Source organism: Spermophilus citellus, assembly GCF_964194105.1.
Source record: "Spermophilus citellus genome assembly, chromosome: 13".
Lineage (NCBI taxonomy): Eukaryota > Metazoa > Chordata > Mammalia > Rodentia > Sciuridae > Spermophilus > Spermophilus citellus.
The window spans coordinates 26,107,993-26,129,033 of NC_138193.1; the positions used below are offsets into that span (position 1 = coordinate 26,107,993).

Consider the following 21,041-nt stretch of genomic DNA (forward strand, 5'->3'; position numbering starts at 1 on the left):
TATGAGAACTTTCACAAAACTGATAGTAGAATTTTTTTTTTTTCAAAGAGTGGCAAGATTGTAGGAACTGATGATTTTTTATCTCAGTGAAGCAGGAATAAGGGCCACCTGCCAAGAGAGAGGGGAGAAAACAAAATGGGACACACGGGGAGGAGAAAGATCTGCAACAGCGCCAGTCGGGCTTGTCCTAATAATAACCACCACCTTCACCCTGTGACTCCCACCGACGGTCACGTGCACCGCCTGATTCAGTCCAAGAATCCCGTGAACAATTCATCAAATTATTTCCAAATCATAGAAAAGGAAATTAAGGCTCAACAAGTTTACCACCTTGGTTAAAAAAAAAAAAAAGTCACCGCCGTGACACCAGCACCTTAGTAGGAAGGGATCTGCCTTCACACTGTAGTTGAAGCCGTGCAGACAAGGCACGAAGAGGAAAGGTGGCACTGCGCAGGCAAGAGCACACCCGGCGGCTGGGGGCACGAGAGGGGGGGAGGTACGAGGGCTCCGTCAACGGGAGCTGGGAGCTAAGGAGACGTTCAGGAGTCCTCCCGCCTCAGGCACCGGCGGGTGCACGGGCTCTGAGAACTGGGCCAGCCCGGCGGTCCCGGGAGTCCAGGACTCTGCGCGCTCGAGCTGCGTGCACCGGGGCTCGGGCCGCGCTGGCGACACTCGGGAAACGCCGGGCAAGGCCTGGCGCTCCGCCCCGCGGTCACCTGGCAGCAGCGCCTCTAGGACGCAGGCTGGGGAGGGCGGCCGAGTGCCGTGTCGCCAGCGCCCGGAAGGCCAGCAGCGGCCCTGCTCACCGTGCCGCTGACCGCCGGCCCGGGACCCCGGCCCGAGACCCCGGGCAGCCGGGCTCGGTTTTCCACCTTGCGTTGCTGGTCCTTCTATCAAAACCCCGGAACGTCGGACCCTCTTCCCTCCAGAGCGCCGAGGAGACGAGAAGCACTGCGGATAGAGCGAAGCTACAGAAGCAGCGCTCTGGACGCCTGCCGTGAGGCCCGCGGGGCTTCCCCAAGACAACCGGGGCTCTCCCGTCACCCCTCCAACAGCGAGCCCGTTGGTTCGGCCCTCGACCCGGATTGGCTGGGGGATCACGCCGCGGCCGGCGATTGGAGAACACTGGCTTCCGGCCTCTCCCACGCCCATTGGCTCGTCCCCCGGAGCGCTGGGGCCCCGCCCTTGTTTACGCAGCGCGCAGCCGCCTCGCCCTCCTCGCACGGACTTTGAGGCGGTATCCCCGGCGGCTGGGCCAATCGTGGCTCGCGCGCCTCCGCGCCACCCCGCACGCCCGCGTGGTACGGCCCGCGCTCCCCCGCGGCGTGGTACCGCCCTCCGCCCCTCCCCCTCAGGTCGCGGGCCTGGTGCCGCCGGGAGGACCGGGTCGGCGGCGGCTCCCGGAAAACAAAACAATCGCGGCGCCGCGGGTCTGAGCGCGGCGAGCTGGGCCGGGACGCGGCGAAGGGCTGGGCGCCATGGGGCGGGCGCGCGCGGGGCTGCCCCGGCGCCGTGGCTAGCGCGCCGCCTCCGCGCCGGGCCTCCGGGACGCGCGCGGGAGCCTCGCGGCCGGCCGCCGCGGACGCCGCCCGGCATGGAGCAGTGCGTGACGGTGGAGCGCGAGCTGGAGAAGGTGCTGCTCAAGTTCTCGGGCTACGCGCAGCTGTGCGAGCGCGGCCTGGAGGAGCTCATCGACTACGCTGGCGGCCTCAAGCGCGAGATCCTGCAGAGCCACGGTAAGGCCCGCGCCCGCTTCCGCGTCCGCGCTCCGCCGCGGGGCGGCCCAGTGACCTCGGGCCTCCGCCGTCCGGCCTCCCGAGGCCCCGACCTGCCTCCCGCGGCCCGCGGCCTTGTGCGGGTCGCGGCCTTTGGTTGTCCTCGGCCTCCCGAGGTCCCGGGCCGGCCTCCCTCCCGGGCTTTCTGTTGGAAGCCAGCTTCGTCCCCAGTTGGTGCTCAGAACGGCCTCCTGCAACTTAGCGACTGCGGGCAGAGCCGCTTTTCTGACTCGTCGCTGGCGGGTCCCTAGCAGACCGCCGAGGCGACCCGCGTCCGCATCCCCGGAGCAGCCTCCAGGGGAGCGAGGAGCGAATTGCAGCAGGAACTGCGGTCACTCGCTTTATCCGGCCCAGTCCGTACCTGTTTTCCTTCCAGAAGTCGGGTTTTCTGTAGGAGGCATTTTGCCAAGATCGCTTCGCTGTCGCCCTGCGCCCCAGGACAGCCTTGCCGAGTTGACTTGGGGAGCGTTTGTTGGGGCTTTACAGTAATGAGGAGGCCTGGCTCCTGGTCGGTGTAGCCCTGGAGATGACCCCTTCCAAGCGGCAGTGCAGGACTTTCGTCTAGGGGTTTCTCAGGAGCCCGAGCCCTTCCCCGCCTGTGGGCTCCTGCAACTTGTAAGCACAGAAGCCACTTGTGAACTTTGAGAAAGAGCTTGGGCTGAAATGCTAACGCCGCAAGACCACCGAGGCAGAACACGGTGCTCGCCATGGGCAAGCCGACTGGGCTCTGTCAGTGGAAGAAAGGCGGCTGCGTTGGTGTTGAACCTGGCACAGATAGGAAGTAGGGCGTGGGAGGGAAGACGGGTGCGTTTGGTTTGGGACACAAGAGAGGGAGGAGAGGATTTAATGAGGATTGTCAGTGGATAGACACAGGTCTAGGGCTGCTTTTCCATGTCATTTCTAAGGGGACAACAGGTGATCACTTAAGATGCCTGGAGCCACAGCCTGGAACCTGCCCCTGGAGGGTGGAAGGCCAAGGCAGAGAGCTCAGAAATGGAAAGGGGCCAGGCTAAGGAGAAGAGAGGTTGCTTTGCTGTCATTGGCTGTTTGGGAGCTGGTGACCCTTGCAGTTTTGTGGAGTTCTTAGAACCAGCTGGATACCTGGGGGTTAAGAAGAAGTTATAGTGGTTGGGGAAAGGAAGCTCAAGGCTGCTTCTGTTCAGTCCTTGAAGCCCCCTCCCCTGGAAATCACCTCTTGTGGAAGGTTCAAAGGAAGGCGCCAGTGATGGAAAAGAATGAATGAAGGGCCCAGATTTGGAGAAGTGGAGGGAATATTTCCTCTTTCCAGACCAGATTAGCAGTGCAGGGTTAGGGTAGGCCGGATTTAAGAGGGAAAGGATGGAAAGTAAAGAACCTTCCATGAGAGAGGAGATGTTGCAGGGGGGATGTGATTATGAGATTTGTTTTAGGGAATTGAGGGCCAGTACCAGGTAAAATTACTGAGGCAGGAATTTGTTTTAGACCTCTCTACTTGGAATAAAAAGTTAATTTCAGAAATTCATTCCAGAGATAAAGATGTCTGGAGTTGAAGTAAGTCTTTACATGTTTAATTTGAAGTACCTAAAATTGGACTGTCTGACATTTAAAAACTGAGCCTGCGGCTCCCGTCCTCTGTGCAGTTCCTCATACACTGTGAGTCTGCTTTCCTTGTGACAGTCCTTGGTCTTGTTTTCTGCCCCAGGACCACTGTTTGTCTGTACCGTCTAGTTTAGCTGTTAAGCATCAACTTTATTGTGCGTGCCTGGTTTCGTGACACACTGCTTTGGGTCTTTAATGACCTCTCTGGGTCTCAGCGCCCATCTGGGAACCTACCATTTTGTTCTGAAAGGTTAGAACTTGAACGTCAGTTGTGTTCTTTCACTTGGCAGATTTACCAGCTATTATTTTACTCCCCAAACTTTTTTTGTTTCCAGGGTATACCGCCTCTACGAAAAAAGCTGGTTCTGCTTGGGCCTTTTTTTTCCCTCTGAGTAGGGATCTTTTGATCAGCTGCTGTGTCCTGGGTGCTGAGGTCACTCTGAGGCAGCCTTAGGCTTCAGTGGGCCACTTTAGTTTATCAGGGACAGAAAGAAATAATCATACTGGGGATTGAAGACTGGGACACTTTACCACTGAGCTACACCCTCAACCCTTTTAAGCAGGTTTTTTTTTTTTTTTTTTAAATGTTGAGACAGGGTCTCACTAAGTTGCCTAGACTGGCCTTGAACTCATCATCCTCCTTCCTCAGCCTCCTGAGGCCCTGGAGTGATGACTGGTGTGTGTAACTACACCTGGCTGGCCTAGACTTTTAAGAAGAACCAGCCTGAGAGTCTTAGCCCTTATCTCCTAGATTTCTTAATCCTCTGGAAACTGATAGCAGGGGCATGCACCTTGGGCACTGCTGACCTTGGGCACTGCCTAGGTCAGCACTCCCTGAACGTTTAAGTGAGTCTAAATGTCACCATTCCCTCCTTTTGTTTTTGTTTTTGTCTTGACTTTATTTTGTTTATTTTAGAGGATTAACACTTTTAAAGGTGTGGGACAACAAAATTTTCCTCCTTCCTAGCCTTCTTATTGATGCCTGATTTCTTTTGACTTTTTAAAATTTTTCCTTAAAAAACTGCTCTGGATTGAATTGTGGAGTAAAGCCATCTGAAGTCTGAGTTTTCATTTGGGCACCCTTAGAATCATGCTCCCAAATAGATTTTTTTTTTGTTTACTGCATCAGAACTGCTTTCCATTTTGCTTTTTATTGAATTCTCTCCATTTTGTGAGAGTGGAGTTGTTTTCAGTAACTCAGAGCTAAATGCAGTGTATGTAATATTTATAAACTAAGATATTTTAGTTGTTTTCTGCCTCCAGTATAGTCATAAAAACGTTAAGCCAGGTGTAGGATATTTCTGGGGAATCTGACTGTTTCTACTGGAATAGTCTAGTCCTAGGTAGTGAAGTTGTCAGGCTTTTTACACTGAGTCCCCGTCATGGTCCTGGGTGTCAACAGCACCTACTCGTGCTGGGTCCCGCTGCTGTACAGCTTGCTTTCCAGTGTGCTGGGCTCCTCCCAGGGCCTGGCCCTTGTCAGCCTGCAATCCCGTGGTCTGGGCTCACAATCTTGTGTCAGTGTAGCTGTTCGAGGCCCTCCCCAACCACCGAATTGTGAAAATTAGGACAGGCAGAAAATTAAAAGAGTAAATATCCAGTAGCAGTTAGGGAGAGAAAGCTGTCTATCCTGAGAACTTCTTCGTAGAATCAGGGGGCCAGAATAGGGAGTGGGTCTTGTCACGCAGTTGAACACCTGTTGTCTTAAGCCTTGTGGTCAGCAGGGAAGAAAATGGGACAAGCAGACGTCCACAATGCAGAACGACATGGAGAGTTACTTTTAAAAACCAAGGGACAATGGGAAGTGTATGATCTTCAGCTTTGTGGCATCCAGACACCCCCTTTTTAAAAAATACCTTTATTTTATTTATTTCTATGTGGTGCTGAGGATAGAACCCAGCACCTTGCATGTACTAGGTGAGGCTCTTCTACAGCTGAGCCTGGACCCAGCCCTGACGCCCTTGAACATGTTCAGTGTCACGCGCTCCTGAATGACTCAGGATGTCCTTTTATAGGACTGCGTGGTACTGGTGTTGAGGTGTATTTCATTGTCTCTTCGATATACCTTGGGAGGCTTTTCTTTTACAAACAAACTGACTCAAAAGTGTCGAGTTTGAATACAAGACAATGGGTTCCAGAGGTGTGTGGGGTGTTATTGAAAGAGAGGGGAAGCTTGGGGTGGGGGAGGGGAGGACCCTTTGTTTGTGTCTTATTTGGAAATTGGTGTATGAGTGTTTGTCCATGCAAAGAATCCTTGGAGTTTTCTACTTGGCGATTCCGTTGGCAGATGGACACAGCACTGTTTTCCATTCTTTTGGTGTTTGGTGTTGGTAGTCGCAGTTTCCAGTGCTGGCCAAGAGTGTGCAGCATATCATTTATTGTTTTTATGTTCATCTGGTAACTAGTTACTGAATGTCCTTGGCCCTGTCCTCCAGGGGCTGACAGAGACTTGAGGTTCTATAGAAAGGGGCGTGAGGACACCACCTTCTCACGACGGGTGTGGTCTGTCCATCAGCTCTGGGTTGGTTAGGCAGGTCTTGTGGGATGAGGAAGCTGGTCTTGCCTGCGGAGGTGGGGGTAGCCTTGACTCATCCCAAGTGTCTATCAGGTCAGACCTTGTTCCTGGAACCCAGATTGGCTCCAGGCAGAGGGATGGAGGCAGAGATGCCAAGTCTGTAACCCTGCTATTAGCCATGCTTGGAACCTTTGCAAGCCAAAGCAGAGTCTTAATGCCTGTCACAGTCCCCCAACCCATCTCTTGTCCATTCCAGTCTGGTTGTGCAGGCTTTGTGGCCAGTGATAATCAGTCTTTGAGTAATGGTTGCTTCAAACAAAAAGGGTCAGATGCTTAGGCTTTAAAGTAGAACTGTCCATGTCAGTTTTAAACAGAATACAAAAGGGAGTCCAAGTCTGAAGATACCCAACTCAGTAAGTCCTGTGGGGGCGGGTTCTCGCTTCTTACAAGGCCCCTGGGTATGGACCACTAAAGAGCACACACTGAGATCAGAAAAGGGAGTCGTTCTCTTGTTTCTGTCTAGATAGAGGGCCCTGGTCTGCCTGGGTCCCTTCTGGAGGTGCTGGTCGGGGGCTCCTAGGGCTGGTGTAGGTGCACGTCCTTAGTCACATTTAGAATGGCCGCGGTCTTTCCCCTCTAACTGTCCATGCGTGACTGCTGTGGGTTGGCTTTTCTTCTACCTCCTATTAGTACATCTTTGGTCCTGCTGCCCGGCTGGCTGTTAAGGACCACATGGACCAAGACCTCTGTACTGGCCAACAGCTAGCCCACTCCTTCCTGCTGATGAGGCCAGCCGGGACTCCTCAGGGGTTACTTTCGGGGACTTGGAGGAGCCTCTGCTCCTGCAGCCCTGTCCTCTACCAGGGATGGCCAGGGCCTTGCGGACCACTGGTGGCTTCTTTGGGAAGCAGCAGGGACATTGTCCTGTTCAGTGACCCTCCGCTTCACAGATTGGGCACTGGTTGGCTTCTGTTCTCTGGGGTCCTTGTGTTCCCCCGTATCAGTAGACCAGGTGCCATGGCTCTAAGGATCTTCTCGTGGAGGTGTGACCTATTGGCCATGCAGTTCACCTTATAGAGGAGTGAGCTGGAGGTTCTGTTGGGTTTGCAGTGTTGTGCCTGCGTGCCTGTGACCTGGCTCCCCATGCTCGGCACACGGACTGCTCTGCACCCCCCGCCTGCCGCGTCTCTGGGTCAGCCCATGCTGGACACTCTCCCATAAGAAGAACCATGCTGTACGGGGCATTTAGTGTCTGGCTTATCTCGCTTACCTTAACGGCACGCTCCCCCGTGTTTCCTACCACTGGCCGCTGTCTGTCCCACACTTGCTGCATGGCCATCCTGTGCGGTTGCCGGTTTGCGTGCAGGGCCCTGGCCACCCGTGCACGAGCCCACTGTTTTCAGTCCCCCAGCCTGAGGGAAGTGGAGCCAGGCGTTGACCCTGGCTTTCTGAGGAGGAGCCTGCCTGCTGTCTCATTTCCTTGGGGACGCCTGGTGTCTTCTCAGTTAAGCCATCCTGTGGGTGTGGAGGAGTACCTGTTTGATTTGCCTAATGATTACTATCTTCAAGCACCTGTTCACATGCTTATTGGTCATTTATGTGTCTAATTTGGAAAAATGTCTATTCAGATCTTTTGCCCATTTTTAAATTGAATTGATGGTCACATTATGTCAGGTTGTAAGAGGTTTTTACTTTATTCTGGATATGTTAACGTGATTTGCAGGTATCTTCTCTCATTCTGTGAGTTATCTTTTCACTTAAGTGTGAAACACAAAATTTGTGTTTTTTGTTTATTTCTTACATACATGGCAATAGTGGAATGCATTACGTTCATAGTTAACCGTTCACAGCATGATTTTTCGTAACTCTGTATAAAGTATATACACACAGACACACACACACATATATACATACACAGCAGGAGTTCACAGGGTGAGGTTCATGGAGAGGCTCAGCTCGGTGTTGCCCGCTTAGGCACAGCAGAAGTGAGCAGCCGAGGCAGAGCGGCAGGTCCCTTCTGCCCTGGAGGATGCACTGAGCACCTTTTAGACACGTTTTGAGATTTTCCTGAGGTCCCAGGTCTTCCTTAGCCAAGTTGTGTGACGACAGGTTGGAAGTGCCTGATACAGACTGTCCCTGATGTGCCCTGGAGCTCCCGGCTTGCATGTCCACCTAATCCACTGGGCCCTGTGGACTTTCTAGCTGTTAGTCCTTCTATCCTCATTGCAGACAGCACTGTCTTGGCTAAAGATCTTGGGGCCATCTGAGAGCCCCCGACCCTCATAGTCAGTGGGAAACCCTCTGCCAGGTGCTGCAGGTCCCTGAGTTCCACCACGCCTTGTCTCACTGATCTGTTCCTGTGTCCTACACGATGACCGTTCTGGACCTTCACCTTAGCTTTTGTACTTCTCTGCCCAGAACCTTGCAGTGGATCTCCCTTTGGCTTAAAATGAAAGTCAGTCTTTTTTAACTTTTTAAAATTCTTTTTAGTTATACATGACAGTCATAACAGTAGAATGTTTTTGACATATCAAACATACATGGAGTATAACTTCCCATTTTTCATTGTGGTTGTACATGATGTGGAGTTAACTGGTCGTGTTTTCATATAAGCACATAGGAAGGTGATGTTCCATTCGTTCTACTATCTTTCCTATTCTCATCCCCTCCCTTCCCTTCATGTCCTTTGTCTAATCCATTGAACTATCGCCTCCCCCACCAATGGTGTGTTAGCTTCTGCATATCAGAGACAACATTCAGCCTTTGGTTTTGGGGGATTGGCTTATTTCACTTAGCATGATATTCTCCAGTTCCACCCATATACTGGCAAATGCCATAATCTCATTCTTCTTTATGGCTGAGTAATACTCCATTGTGTATACACACCACATTTTCTTCATCCATTCACCTGTTGACCCCATGGTTTCTCCAGCCACCTCTGTTTTCCTTTGCCAAACATTTACTCGAGACACTCTGGTGTCTTTGCTGTTCTTCAGCGGGTCAGGGTTTATTTCTGCCCCTCGTCCTGGGATGCTCTTCCCCAGGGTTGCCATGTGGCACATTCTTCTCCTTCTCCTAAGTCTTCACTCAGATGTCATCGTGTCAGTGGGGCCTGCTGTCCATTTCCCCTGTTTTTGCAGTTGATTGAATTCACACCCTCCCTCTCCCACTCTGGCCCCTCCACTACATGTGTCATTTTTTGATCACGCGTGGTTTGCTTGTCGCGCTGTTTGGTAAGTTCTAGGGCATGGCTATCTGGTTATTTAGTGGGTGTGCACAGTGCATGTTTGTGAAGTGAAGAGACTCCAGGGCTCTGTGTTCTTAAGACTTGCTCTTTTTCAGATTCTCGGGCCCTACCTGGTGAGTCAGAAACTTGGGGAGTGGGACAGCTGTTTTAACTAGGTCGCTGGGTGACTCTGATGTAAACCAAGTTCAGAACCATGGGGTGGAATGTGGGTCGAGGTCCAGAGCCAGGCCTGGTGCTCTCTGGGGATGTGAGATATGGCGGAGTGATGGTCAGACTGGATTGGTTTGCTCTGTCTCCCTCTTCCTCCCCTTTTCCTGCCCGAGGAACCACCTGGAGGCAGGGAGCACAGGGCAAGAGGCCATGGCTTCAGAGACGTGTCGGGGTCCAGAGAGCCAGTGGGAGGACTTGGGGCCAGGTGTAGAGGCACCATGGCTCAGCTCCATCACAGTAGGAGGCTACTGAGCAGAACTGGCAAAGGGGCCAGGAGGGTGCCTCCGGGGTCCTCTCCTAGTGCATGCACTCAGGACATGCTGAACTCCTGCAAGGGACTCCGGACCAGCACCAGGTGTTACCTGCAAGGGAAGCTCCGGGCAAGCTTAGTGCCAGGGTTCATTGAGGGAGGGTCGTGCATTTGTATGGAATAAAAAGCATTTAAACTAAATCATCTAAGAAATTCAGTGACAACCAAAAGGGTTTTTTTTTTTTTTTTTGTATTGGGATTGAATCCAGGGACACTCAACCACTGAGCCATATCTCCAGCCCCCTTTTTATATTTTATTTAGAGACACAGTCTTGCTGAGTTGCTTAGGACCTTGCTGAGGTCCTTTGAACTTGCAATTCTCCTGCCTCAGCCTTCTGAGCAGCTAGAATTGTAGGCCTGCCTGACCACAGCCAGCCAAAACCAAAAGGTTTCCAGGATGCCTTGAACATTTTCACTGAGTTGAATAAGTAAATTTATTCACTTAGACATAATTTTCTGAAAAATAATACTGCCTTGGTGGTGGTGTTCAGTTTGTGCTGACGTTGATCAAAGAAGTGGTTTATTTCATATTAAAATTTTCTTATTCCCAGAGAGTGCTTTCGTGGTGTTTACTTGAAACACTAACATCTATGAATGTGTCCCTCTGCCTGGAAGCAGATCCCGACTTCTCTTTATCTTCCTCCACCTCTGCTGTTCCGAGGGTCTCCTTGAAACCTGCTCTCTATGGGTCTGCTTTGGGGAGTAATCTGCCTTTCTTGTTTTACAGGCCAAGATGCTGAATTATCAGGGACACTGTCACTTGTTTTGACTCAGTGCTGTAAAAGAATAAAGGATACTGTTCAAAAACTGGCCTCAGACCACAAAGATATCCACAGCAGTGTTTCTCGGGTTGGAAAAGCCATCGATAAGGTATGGTACCGAGGGGCACCGGTGCTCTTCAGCTTTCTCTGTTGGTACTTGCTACCGTAAACTTTCCCAGATTGTTTTATGTGATTCCTCTGTCTTTGCTTTTGGTAACTTTGCTGAACTGGTTTTACTGTTGTTCTTACTGAAGGGCCTTGTTGCTGTTATTTTATTTATTTATTTATTTTAGTTGTAGATGGGCACAGACCTTTATTTATTTTTATGTGGTGCTAAGGATGGAACCCAGTGCCTCACACAGGCTAGGTGAGCTCTCTACACTGAGCCCCAGCCCCAGTCCCTGTTGCTGTTATTTTCAAAATGAAAATAAAATCAAAACAAACCCCCTCTCCTTTTATGGCTCTGTTTTACCGTTTGCCTGTTGGGCAGGGCCTGGATACCAAGGCCGCCTTGTTCTGAGCACCTTATCCCAGGGGCCGGGAGGAGCCTCCTGTGGCCAGGGTGCCTGCTCCAGCTTCATCTGCTGTGGGTGATGAGCTGTGTCCTCAGGTCTGTCCTTCCTAGTGCTCCTGACCCTGTGTTCCTGTGGGCATGCTGGTTGCTTTTCTTTAGTGTTGCCTTTTTTGGGGGGTCCTGAGGATTAGACCCAGGGGTGCTTTACCACTGAGCTGTGTTCCAGCCCTGATTTTTTTCTGAGACAGGGTTGCTAGCATTCCTGGTGCCTTGATAAGTTGTTGAGGCTGGCCTTGAATTTGCAGTCCTCCTGCCTCCATCCCCCGGTGGTGGGGTGACAGGCGTGGCCCCCAGGCTGGCTCAGTGTTGCCTTCAGGGGACAGAGGGAGCTGGTTGCCAGCCAGCAGGACTCTTTTTGTTGGGTGGCTTTCTCTGAGGGGCGTCTTGAGTTCGCAGTCTGCACTGAGGGGGGGGCTCAGAAGCTGCTGGTGTTCTCAGCACTAGACCAGTCTTCCTTGGTGTTCCCCGTCATGATGGGGCCTCAGGAGGGTCGTCCAGGGTCACCACCTGGTAACCATGACCGCTTCAGCCACTGGGAGAGCGCAACAGGTCATGGGTCCTCCTGTTCACATAGCATGTTGGGAAGGGCAGGAAGAATGGGAGGGGGGTGTTCTTCCTAGCAGAGGTATGGTATCTGCTGAGCTGTAGAGTCGCCCAATCTGTGTGTGCACCAGTGAGAACTGTGACGCAGAACTGGGTGCTGCGGATCTAGAGACTGGCGTCCAGCTGGGGGCCAGCTGTTGGAGTGACTGCCTGCAGCAGTACTGAAAGGCTGGGTTGAGGTGTCTCAGAGCTGTTCTTTACCCGGAGGGTTGGAGGGGTACGATGGGGCTGTGCATGCCTGAGCTCAGGGACTTGCTTTGGCCGTGCCTACAGAGGCATCCCTGGCCTGTCAGAGTACTCTCACCATGGCCATTGTGTGGTAAGGGCTTGGACTCAGCAGGTTCCAGACACATGGCTGGGTCAGTGATGGTAGTCACTGGCAAGGGCTGGGAAGGCAGTGAGTATCCTCTGCAGCCTTTTTGAGGTTGTGAGGCCTGTTTGGTAACTCCTAGGTGGTGCACACAGCTTTGGCATCAGACCTGCCTGGACTGTGGCGTTGGAATTCTTCGGTTGGTACCTGAAGTGTCTGTTGGTGTGTTAGCATAAGGCTTATGGGAATGAAAGTAAGGCATGTGAGGGTTGGTCTTAAATCATTTGTAGGTCTTAAATCATTTCCAGGGCATTAACTCCTGATGGTGTTAAGAAGCTTCAGATTTTGGTGGCTGATAGTGACCAAGGCATGCTAGTGATTCTGATGGCTCAAAGCACAGAGAAAACCCTAGGAGGTTCCTGGGGACATCTGCATGACCACCAGGCTGGCTGCTGGACAGCAGAACCAGAAGGCGCCCTTATGGTCAGAAGAGCTGATCCTTCCAAGTAGCCAATCAGAGCTGGTGTCTGGAAAGAGGCCCCTGATTCTGGAATCAGTGGGGATGATCTCAGGAGCCACACCTGATGTGTGTGGACTTCCAACCCCCAGGACTGGGAATGGCCAGGCAAGTGAGGCTCCAGGTGTGATTCCTGCAAGGGCTGGGAAGGCAGTGAGTATCCTCTGCAGCCTTTTTGGGGGACCTGTCCTGTCCGTTGCCTAGTTCAGGTGTTGTCCTATTGAAATGATCGGAGCACGGTTGTTCTTACCTGCTTGCACTGGTGCCTCTCTGAGCTGTCTTCTGGTCTGTACGACACCCATGAGGTTGTTGGTAGCAAAGCGTTTAGATGTGCCTGGTGACATTTAGATGTGCCTGGTGACGAGAACGGAAGTCCCTCTCTGCGCACCAGGGGACACATTTGAAGTGGTCGACTGCGTTCCCATTTTTTGAGGGGCGGGTGTTTGAGGCAGTGTTCCTGAACATAATCTGCTCTTCCTCCTTTGAGAACTTTTTTTTGCATGTACTTGGAAATTATAGGGACTTTTTCAAGTAGCTGTAATTCTTTTACAGTTCTTTCAGACTTGCTCCATGTTCCTCTAAATGCAACTTCTAGGTGGCCTGGGTTCTTCTCATCTATCACACATCACCTTTTTTCCTTTAATGTCTGTAGTTGCAGATGGACACAGTACCTTCAGTATGTGTTCTTTTTTTTTTTTTTTTTTTAAAGAGTGAGAGAGGGGAGAGAGAGAGAGAGAGAGAATTTTTAATATTTATTTTTTAGTTCTCGGCAGACACAACAAATCTTTGTTGGTATGTGGTGCTGAGGATCGAACCCAGGCCACACGCATGCCAGGCGAGCGCGCTACTGCTTGAGCCACATCCCCAGCCCAGTATGTGTTCTTATGCGGTGCTGAGGATGGAACCCAGTGCCTCACGGTGCCCCCGCTCCAGCCCGTCTGGAACTCTGGATTTAGCGGGTGCTCTCAGGGGCGCTGGAGGTTGGTCCAGACGCGCAAAGGGGGGCCTGCTCCTCCTTTCAGGGCGCTCTTCCCTGTGTTCCTGATCCTGTCTGGCTTGGCTGAGGGGGAAGTTGTCTCCCTCCCGAAGCTTCTGCATGCAGGGGGAATTCTGTGTAGGCCTTGTCACCGGAGACTCCCCGGGCTCTCGCTCAAGCCTGTTAGTTTGTGCAGCTGGACAGCTGTTGTGAAGGCCAGGTGGACCTTGAATTGGTGATGAGCCGAAGCCATGTGGCCTGAGGCTGGTGGCAGACTGGTCCAGGACCTGCAGACAGGCCATAGTGCCATCCAGCAGCTTAGGAGGGCCCCACCCTCTCCAGATGACAGGCGGGAGGCTGGGGCTCTCCCTTGAGCAGGCTGGCCTTTGTTTCTTAAAGCATATTGATAGTAACCAGTCTAAAGTGAAAATTACACTGTTAAACTCTGCCAGTGGCCAGGAAGTCAGGAAGAATTTCTAGATTTGAAGAGTAGGGACCTGTGACAGCTTAGAGGAGAGAAAGTGTGGCCCTTGAGAAGGGCTTGGAGCAGCTGTGCATGAGGTGTGCAGGAGCATGGGGGTGTAAGGGAGGCCCAGGCTGTGGGTCACCTCCGTGCCCACCCCAGCCTCCCTGCTCAGGCCGTGGGCTGGAGTGGTGGTCTCTCCTTCTCCGGACTGGCTTCCAAGGCCAGCCCCCCGCCAGAAGCTGCTGTGGTCATGTGGTCTCTGGGCTAGGGCTCTTCTCTGCCTGAGCAGGCTGCTGGGGGAAGGAACTAGGGAGTAATTTTTTGACATGCTAAATGGTAATTTTTTCCTTTAATATTTTAAGGCTTCTTGGGTATTTAAGTTCTCTAGTTCTTCTCCAAATGTAAGCAAAAAAGAAGTCTGTGGTGTTAGCCAAGACATTTTATAGGTTTTAGGTTATCATGAACCTAAAAAATTGTGGGGCTGGGGTTGTGGCTCAGCACTAGGGCGCTCGCCTAGCACATGCAAGGCCCTGGGTTCAACCCTCAGCACCACATAAAAATAAACAAGTAAAGGTATTGTGTCCAACTACAACTAAAAAATAAATAAATAATTTTTTGAAGAGTTCTGCTTTAACATGTTGACTGTTTCATATGCCCATAGTATGAGCATTATTATAAATAAAGAATATCAGCCCTTGGATTCCATGACAATACTTGTAAAAGCAATATGTTGGACTGTTTTTAACTGCCTTCCCTGTTTGTAGATAATCTAGAATTCTGTCCTGTTTAGGGCACTTATTCACTATTTTAAATTTGTCACTGGCTTTTTATTTCCTAAGAAAAGCCAATAAAAATAGTTACTGCTGCAGACTTCCAGGTATGTATTTATGTGATAAAATAATAATACTAGGATGTCAAAGTGTCTAAAATCCGCGGTGTGGTGAAAAGCTAAAGCAGTGTGTCCATGTAGGGTTTCGGGCTGGCCTGGCTGTGTGCACTTGAGTGCTTTTCGCACACACCAGGCACTGGAGAACTTTGAGGGCGTATGGGAAGGAAGGGCTCTTGGGCCATCTAGGCCCATCTAGGGCTTGTGGAGTGTCCGACTGGGAAGGGGGGTGTCATTCAGAGCAGCAGTGGGGGTGACCTTCAGGACTGAGAAGGGACAGAACAGTGCCTAAGCATGCACAGCTTGGCTTGATGGGGGCTGCTCCTACTAGGGGTAGGGATACCTCAGGCTGGGGGACGGCAGATGGTGGAAAGCCCAGCAGGTGTGGGTTTGATCCAACAGGAGACCAGAGGAAAAGAGAGTGAACTGTGAAAGCAGTTGAGGACTGGAAAGAAGGAGTGATCAGCGGCAGGGAGAAGGCGGCCATCACGCCCCAGGGTGGGCCGCGCTGCACAGGCTGGACCAGGAAAGCAGTGTGTTTTACTGGAGAATCAGCATGGCCAGGGCAGAGCCGCTCCTGTTGGAGGAGGGAAGTAATTATCAAAAAATGAAACTCCATGGTTTGAGCAGTTCTCTGCCGCTAGGTGGAGCAGCTAGCTCGTGGAGCATGTGCTGAGGGGTTGAGACTGCAGGGGCAGCCGTGTCCAGGGTGAGAGGCGTGTATTTAAGGTGTCTAGGGTAAGCAGTCTGGATGAGGGATGAAAGCTGCAGGGTACCAGTGTCCAGGGTGAGAGGCATGTGTTTAAGGTGACCGGTGAGCAGTCTGGAGCTGCCTTCGCGTAGGCGTGACTGGGTGTGAGGGGGTGGTGGCGTGTAGCTATAATCTCAGTGACTCAGAAGATGAGGAAGGAGGATTGCAAGTTTGAAGCCAGCTTCAGCAACTTTGTCAAAATAAAAAGGGCTGGGGATGTGGCTCAGTGGTAAACCATCTCTGGGTTCTGTCTCCAGTAGCAAAATAGTTAAATCAACCATTCTCCCCAAAAATACAATCCAAGAAAATGAACGACACTGTGTGAACTTTGACAAGGCGTTTAGTAACTTGTGGAAATTTGTGATCGAGATGAAGACACTGCTTTTCAGATCATGCAGTCTGAGCATGCGCTGCCTTGGTCCCCGTGCCTGCTGGCTGGCCACTGTGCTTGTTCTGAGGACAGAACTGCCCCAGCCAGCTTGGCACCTGCTTGTGCCGTGGGGTGGGCACTCTGGCTCCCTCCCCCGGCCTTTGCATTGGGCTTTTTTTTTTATTTATTTTTATTGTTGGTTGTTCAAAACATTACATATATATTTTTTAAATTTGCATTAGGCTTTTGAGGAGGGAGGGGCTGGGAATATGAGCCTCAGTGTGGTGGGTGAGTAGCCCTGGAAAGAATCTGGTCTGCGCTGGGCAGCAGCCCTGGTGCCAGGAGACGGGCGAAGAGGCTCCCAGGCTCCCAGACGGTTGCCCTCCTGCCTGCCCCCTCCTTCAAATTTAGTGTATTTGGGCAAAAGGACTTGTGTGGTAGAAACCAGGTGCCCTGACAGGGACCAGAGCCGGGCTCTGTGACCCTTTCTGGCCTGAGCCTCTGTGTCAGACAGAGTGGTGTGCCCTTTCCATCTGAAAGCCGTCCTGCCCCAGGTCACACTGTGTTGATGGCGCCAGGCTTTGGGTCTGGGAGTTTGCTTGTTACTCTTGCTCCAGACACAGGTGCATGATGTGGGCACCTGTTTAAGTGTGGAGCAGGCCTGGGGGAGAGCTGCAGCTCTGCAGCCAGTTGGACTGCAGGTCAGAGAGTCCCCCTGGACCCCGAGGCCCACTTTGCCTGCTGCTGAAGGTGTGGGGCTGTGCCTGGCTGGGCACTGTTCCAGTTGGGCGAAGGGAAGACCTTGCACCCATTGGGCCACGCCCGCTGATAGTCTGCAGTTATATTTAAATGACTTGAAGTTAGTGAGTTTGTTGTTATACTTCTGTTATTAAATGCTTTAGTAAGTCTTTATGTTTCTAATTGAGACTCTTAAATTAAGCATAGCATCAGAAAATTTGAGGGCCAGGCCCAGCTCTCAGATCCCACAGCTGGGTGGGAGACAGGGAGAGAGGGTGTCGTGTACATCGTTCAACTTAATCTTCAGCACTCTGTAAGGTGGGGGTGATTGTCCCTGGATGTAAGTGTGAAAACTGAGACTTGGGTTGAGTCCCCTGCCCAGGTCACAGAGCTAGAGAACAAGCTGTGAAGAGCTGGGTGCCCTGAGGACCTTCACGCAGCTCGCCTCCTCTGCCTCTAGCCTAAGAGGGATGTTGCTTGGGGGAGGTAACAAATAGTCTCTCAAATGCACTTCCCTGGTCAGTTCAGATACAGAGCCAGTGGGGAGGCGACCAGGCCAGGGGTAAAAGGGAGCAGACGCCAGGCTGTGACGGGTGCGGGCCTGGTGCTGCGCAGGGCTCTGGGCACAGGCAGGATGAAGGAGCATTTTAAGGATTTTTAAAAATCCTTTACATTGTTTTTTTGTGGTGCTGGGGATCTTAAAAGCTCCGAATGGTTTTGTACATTGCTGTGCTCTGTTTAAGAAGCCAGTGCTTATCAGTGTGAATCTACCATGTCTTTGAAAAAGTAGAGGAGAATGTAGACTATCTAAGAAGGTGGCTGAGCTTCTAGAGGAGTTCTCTGGGAATCACCGAGGATGAAACAGCTCATCCTCAGTGATGAGCTGTTTCATCGGGGACCAGGGCCTCATCTGGGCTCCACTGGGTTTTGCTGCATTTCTCCTGTAGGGTTTCCAGTCGGCCCAGACGCCGGCAGTTCCTGTTTTCTCACTTCTCATTTACTCCTGATGCTGCCGGGCTGGAAGCCCCTCTTCTAGAATCCGACAGGTGAAATGAAGGGGTGTTGTCTAGTTGTGCTTGTCCTCTGACCATCCATCTCGGTGGCTGAGAGTCTCTTTGCAGATCCCCTTGGCATTGCCCCTTCTGTGAATCTCATGCTCTTTCCATTTTCCCCATGGGTGATTTGCCTTGGTCACCATTAGGAGCTGTGTGTTTGTTTTTTGGCTCCTGGATGCTGACCTTCCGTTGGTTGGGTGTGAAGTAGCTGTTGTCTTCATCTGTGGAGACCAGGGTTTTACCCAGGTCTTGCTCTGCTAAGAGTCTTCGCAGGTCCTTCTCGTCGCCAGGCAAGATGGAAGACGGTTCCTTGTTGATGTACCAGTCACACATTGTTAGGTCCACGTACCCACCACGGCGTTCTTTGGGGTGGATGGGAAGTTTGAGGAAAAGTAACGAGCAGAGGGTTGGTACTTACATAGGATTTAAAACGAATGCATTAGAGGGTTGGTACTTAGGATTTAAAACAAATGCTGGGTCTTACCACAGTACCCTGGCTGTTCAGTAATTGCGACTTTACAAAGCATACTTGAGAAGTGGATTGGTTCTTGATTGTAACCAGTGAAAGCCAGTCTGGACATGTTTGAGTTGTGGCTAGGTTGTGGGCCTCCTTTCCTGGCGATGTTTTAGTGGAGCGGCCTGGGCCTCCTGTGCCTCAGCTCAGGGTGGTGTGTTCTGGATTTCTTTTCCCAAGCCATAACAGCCTCTGCAGAGGGACACACCCTTGGATGTGTGCTTTTTAAATTTTTGGTTCTTACTTGAGTCTTAACCTGACCATTTAAGAACATTGTGCCAGACTTTGCTGTGTTTTAAAAATGTGAAAGGAAAAAATATAACAAAACAGAAGATGCTAGTAACAGCAGGTATTCTCAGCGTCGGCCACCTCCTGACGGGTCTGCGGTGCTGCTGGTTTCCTTGGCAGCCTGGCAGATGAGTCCGGTCACCTAGCAACGGTGCAGGACGCGTTGCCCGCCTGACGCCACTCTGGGAGCCTGCATTTGGAGCAGAAGTGGGAGCTGTGGGCTCTCGGCTGCTTCCAATGATCTTGGCTTCAGTTTTTTTTAATATCTATTTTTTAGTTGTAGTTGGACACAGTAACTGTATTTATTTATATGTGGTGCTGAGGATCAAACCCAGGGCCTTGCACATGCTAGGCAAGCACTTTACCGCTGAGCCACAGTCCCAGCCTGAGACGATGATTCTTTTGTCTGATGTGAGCAGATGCTGTCACAGGAGCTGTCGAGGTCCCGACTTGGTTCATGCTGCCGTGTAAAGCTGTGTCTTAGGAAGGGATTCTTCTGAAGTTGCTTTCTTTCCTGAGGAAAAAGTACTGGACATGTTTGTTGGGGGCCGATGAGGCTGAGGAATAATCGTTAAGTGAGCAGTGGAAACCTGTAGGTTGTGTTTGGGTTGAATCCGTTTAACAAGTTAGCAAGGGAGCTTAGTCTTGAGGGTTCTCGTCTGGAGCACTGAGGGAAGAGTCCTGAGTTTACGGTCAGCTCTGCCCTCTTTAGAGACCCAGGCCTGTCCTGTATTCATTGATTGCCTCTTTGTGAGTAAAGCATGAGAGTGCATAATAGCACACATTACCCTCTGGGCAGTATGATCAGGAGGGCCAGAATGTGCAGTGTGTTAGTCATCAGAAGAAAGGTAGTCCAACTTGCTTAAGAGTATTGATGAACTGTTGTGCAGTCAACTCTCATCAGGCAGAGTCTGATAAGCAGAAGTGAGACTCCAGCGTCTTACACAAGCCATGTTTCCAGGTGTTATGGAACAGTTCCGTGTACACATGGACACCACTGCTTCAGCATCGAGGTACTTGGTAGTATTTCTGTTGTTTAGGTTTGGTATTAGGCCAAGAAAGATGTCTGTAATCAGAGAGAATAAAAATTCAGACTGACAGTAATTTTAGTGATTCTAAAAACAGGGTAGAGAGCTCTTTAGGGGGAAGAAAAATGTGCTAAATTTTGGAGAGGAGCGCTCTTCTGCATTGTGGCAATTATAAACAGTGGGCTGTTTGTGGTGGCATTGCCAGTTACTTCCTACCTGTTCTCATCTTGTCAGCCTGTATTTGAGCATTGTAATTTCACTTACACCTAAAGATCTTGTCTAATTGAATTTATATGCTTTTTTAAAAAAGCAAGTTCTAGAGGCTTATTAGGGGGTAGTGCCTATGACAAAGGCAACTTTCAGACCATGGTGTAGATTTGCTTCTCCTTCAGAGAGTTCAGCTCGCTGTCCTTCTGTCCCACAACGCACTTGAGCAGTTCTTGCAGAACCAGGCTGCCCGCCACAGGACGGGTTCTCCTTCCTCTGAGAGTGTCTGTCTGTCCTCTTCACTCCTGAAGGCCGCACCCGCTGGTGCAGAACTCTGGGATACTGCTCTGCTCTTCTGGAGTCTGAAAGATGTTGTCTCTGTCCTTTATGGACTCTGGTTTCTGTGGTGGTGGCAGAAGTCTGTGATCACTGGAGTCATTCGCTGCTTTCTCTAGCTGCTTGCAGGTTCTGTTGAGTTTTGGTTTTCAGTCCTTAAGTTTCAGAGGTGGAATGAGAGGTGTCTGGGTAGGATTTCTGTGAACCTGTCCTCTGGAGTTCTTGGGCCTTTTCATCGGGAGGTTTGGTCTGCGCACTTGGGCTATTCTCCAGCTCTCCTTTCCACAGCACCGTTTCTCCTCTCCTTTGGCTCAGTGATGACACGACTGTTAGCTCTTGTATTTTCCCACCAGTTGTTGAGGCTGTGTTCATTTTTTTTTTTTTTTTAATCTTGTTTTCTGTTCCGATTGGGTGGTTTCCAATGACCTTCACTGACATTTTGTGCTGCGATTTTGTTCTATTTGAATCTATCCAGTGAGTTTTTATTCTGTTCACTGTATCTTTAGTTCTTCCGTTTGCCTCAAGAGTGTGGCCCTTATTATTCTTAGACCATTTTTGTAATGGTCTGAAGTCCTGGTGACTCCAGCATCTCTGTCACTTTGGCGTTGGTGTCTGTTGGTCACCTCCTGTTGTATGTGTGGAGATGTTCTTGGCTCTTTGTATGCACACGGTTTCACGTTGTGCCCTGGGTATTTCAGTCATCGTTCTTCAGTGCTCTGAAGTGGCAGCCAGGCACTGTGATGTGCCTCTGTGATTCCTACGACTCAGGAGGCTGAAGCAGAAGGATCACAAGCTGGAGGCAGCCTGGGCAACTTAGTGAGACCCTGGTTCAAAATAAAATATAAAAAGGACTGGGCTTGTGGCTCAGTGGTAGAGTGCACCTAGATTCAATCTCTGGTAATCAAAAAGGAAAAATGGTGGAGAACTTTGATTTATTAGTGGTTGAGCTGGTTGGGTTCAGGCCACAAGTCCTGATGGGCGTTCTGGGTTATAGTGTCAGTGTCAGTTTCGTTTTGTGTTCACTAA

At 51.0% G+C, this 21,041-nt stretch overlaps 1 protein-coding gene across 1 annotated transcript in view; it reads left to right on the top strand.

Moving 5' to 3' along the window:
* Positions 1-322: 322 nt before the first annotated feature.
* The window catches only part of RMND5A (required for meiotic nuclear division 5 homolog A), a 36,485-nt gene continuing 15,766 nt past the window's right edge, over positions 323-21,041 (top strand). The window contains exons 1-2 of the mRNA XM_081264434.1: positions 323-1,736; positions 10,363-10,505. Of these exons, the coding sequence (XP_081120560.1) occupies positions 1,595-1,736; positions 10,363-10,505 (285 nt within the window). The 5' untranslated portion in view covers positions 323-1,594. The remainder of the gene's footprint in view (positions 1,737-10,362; positions 10,506-21,041) is intronic.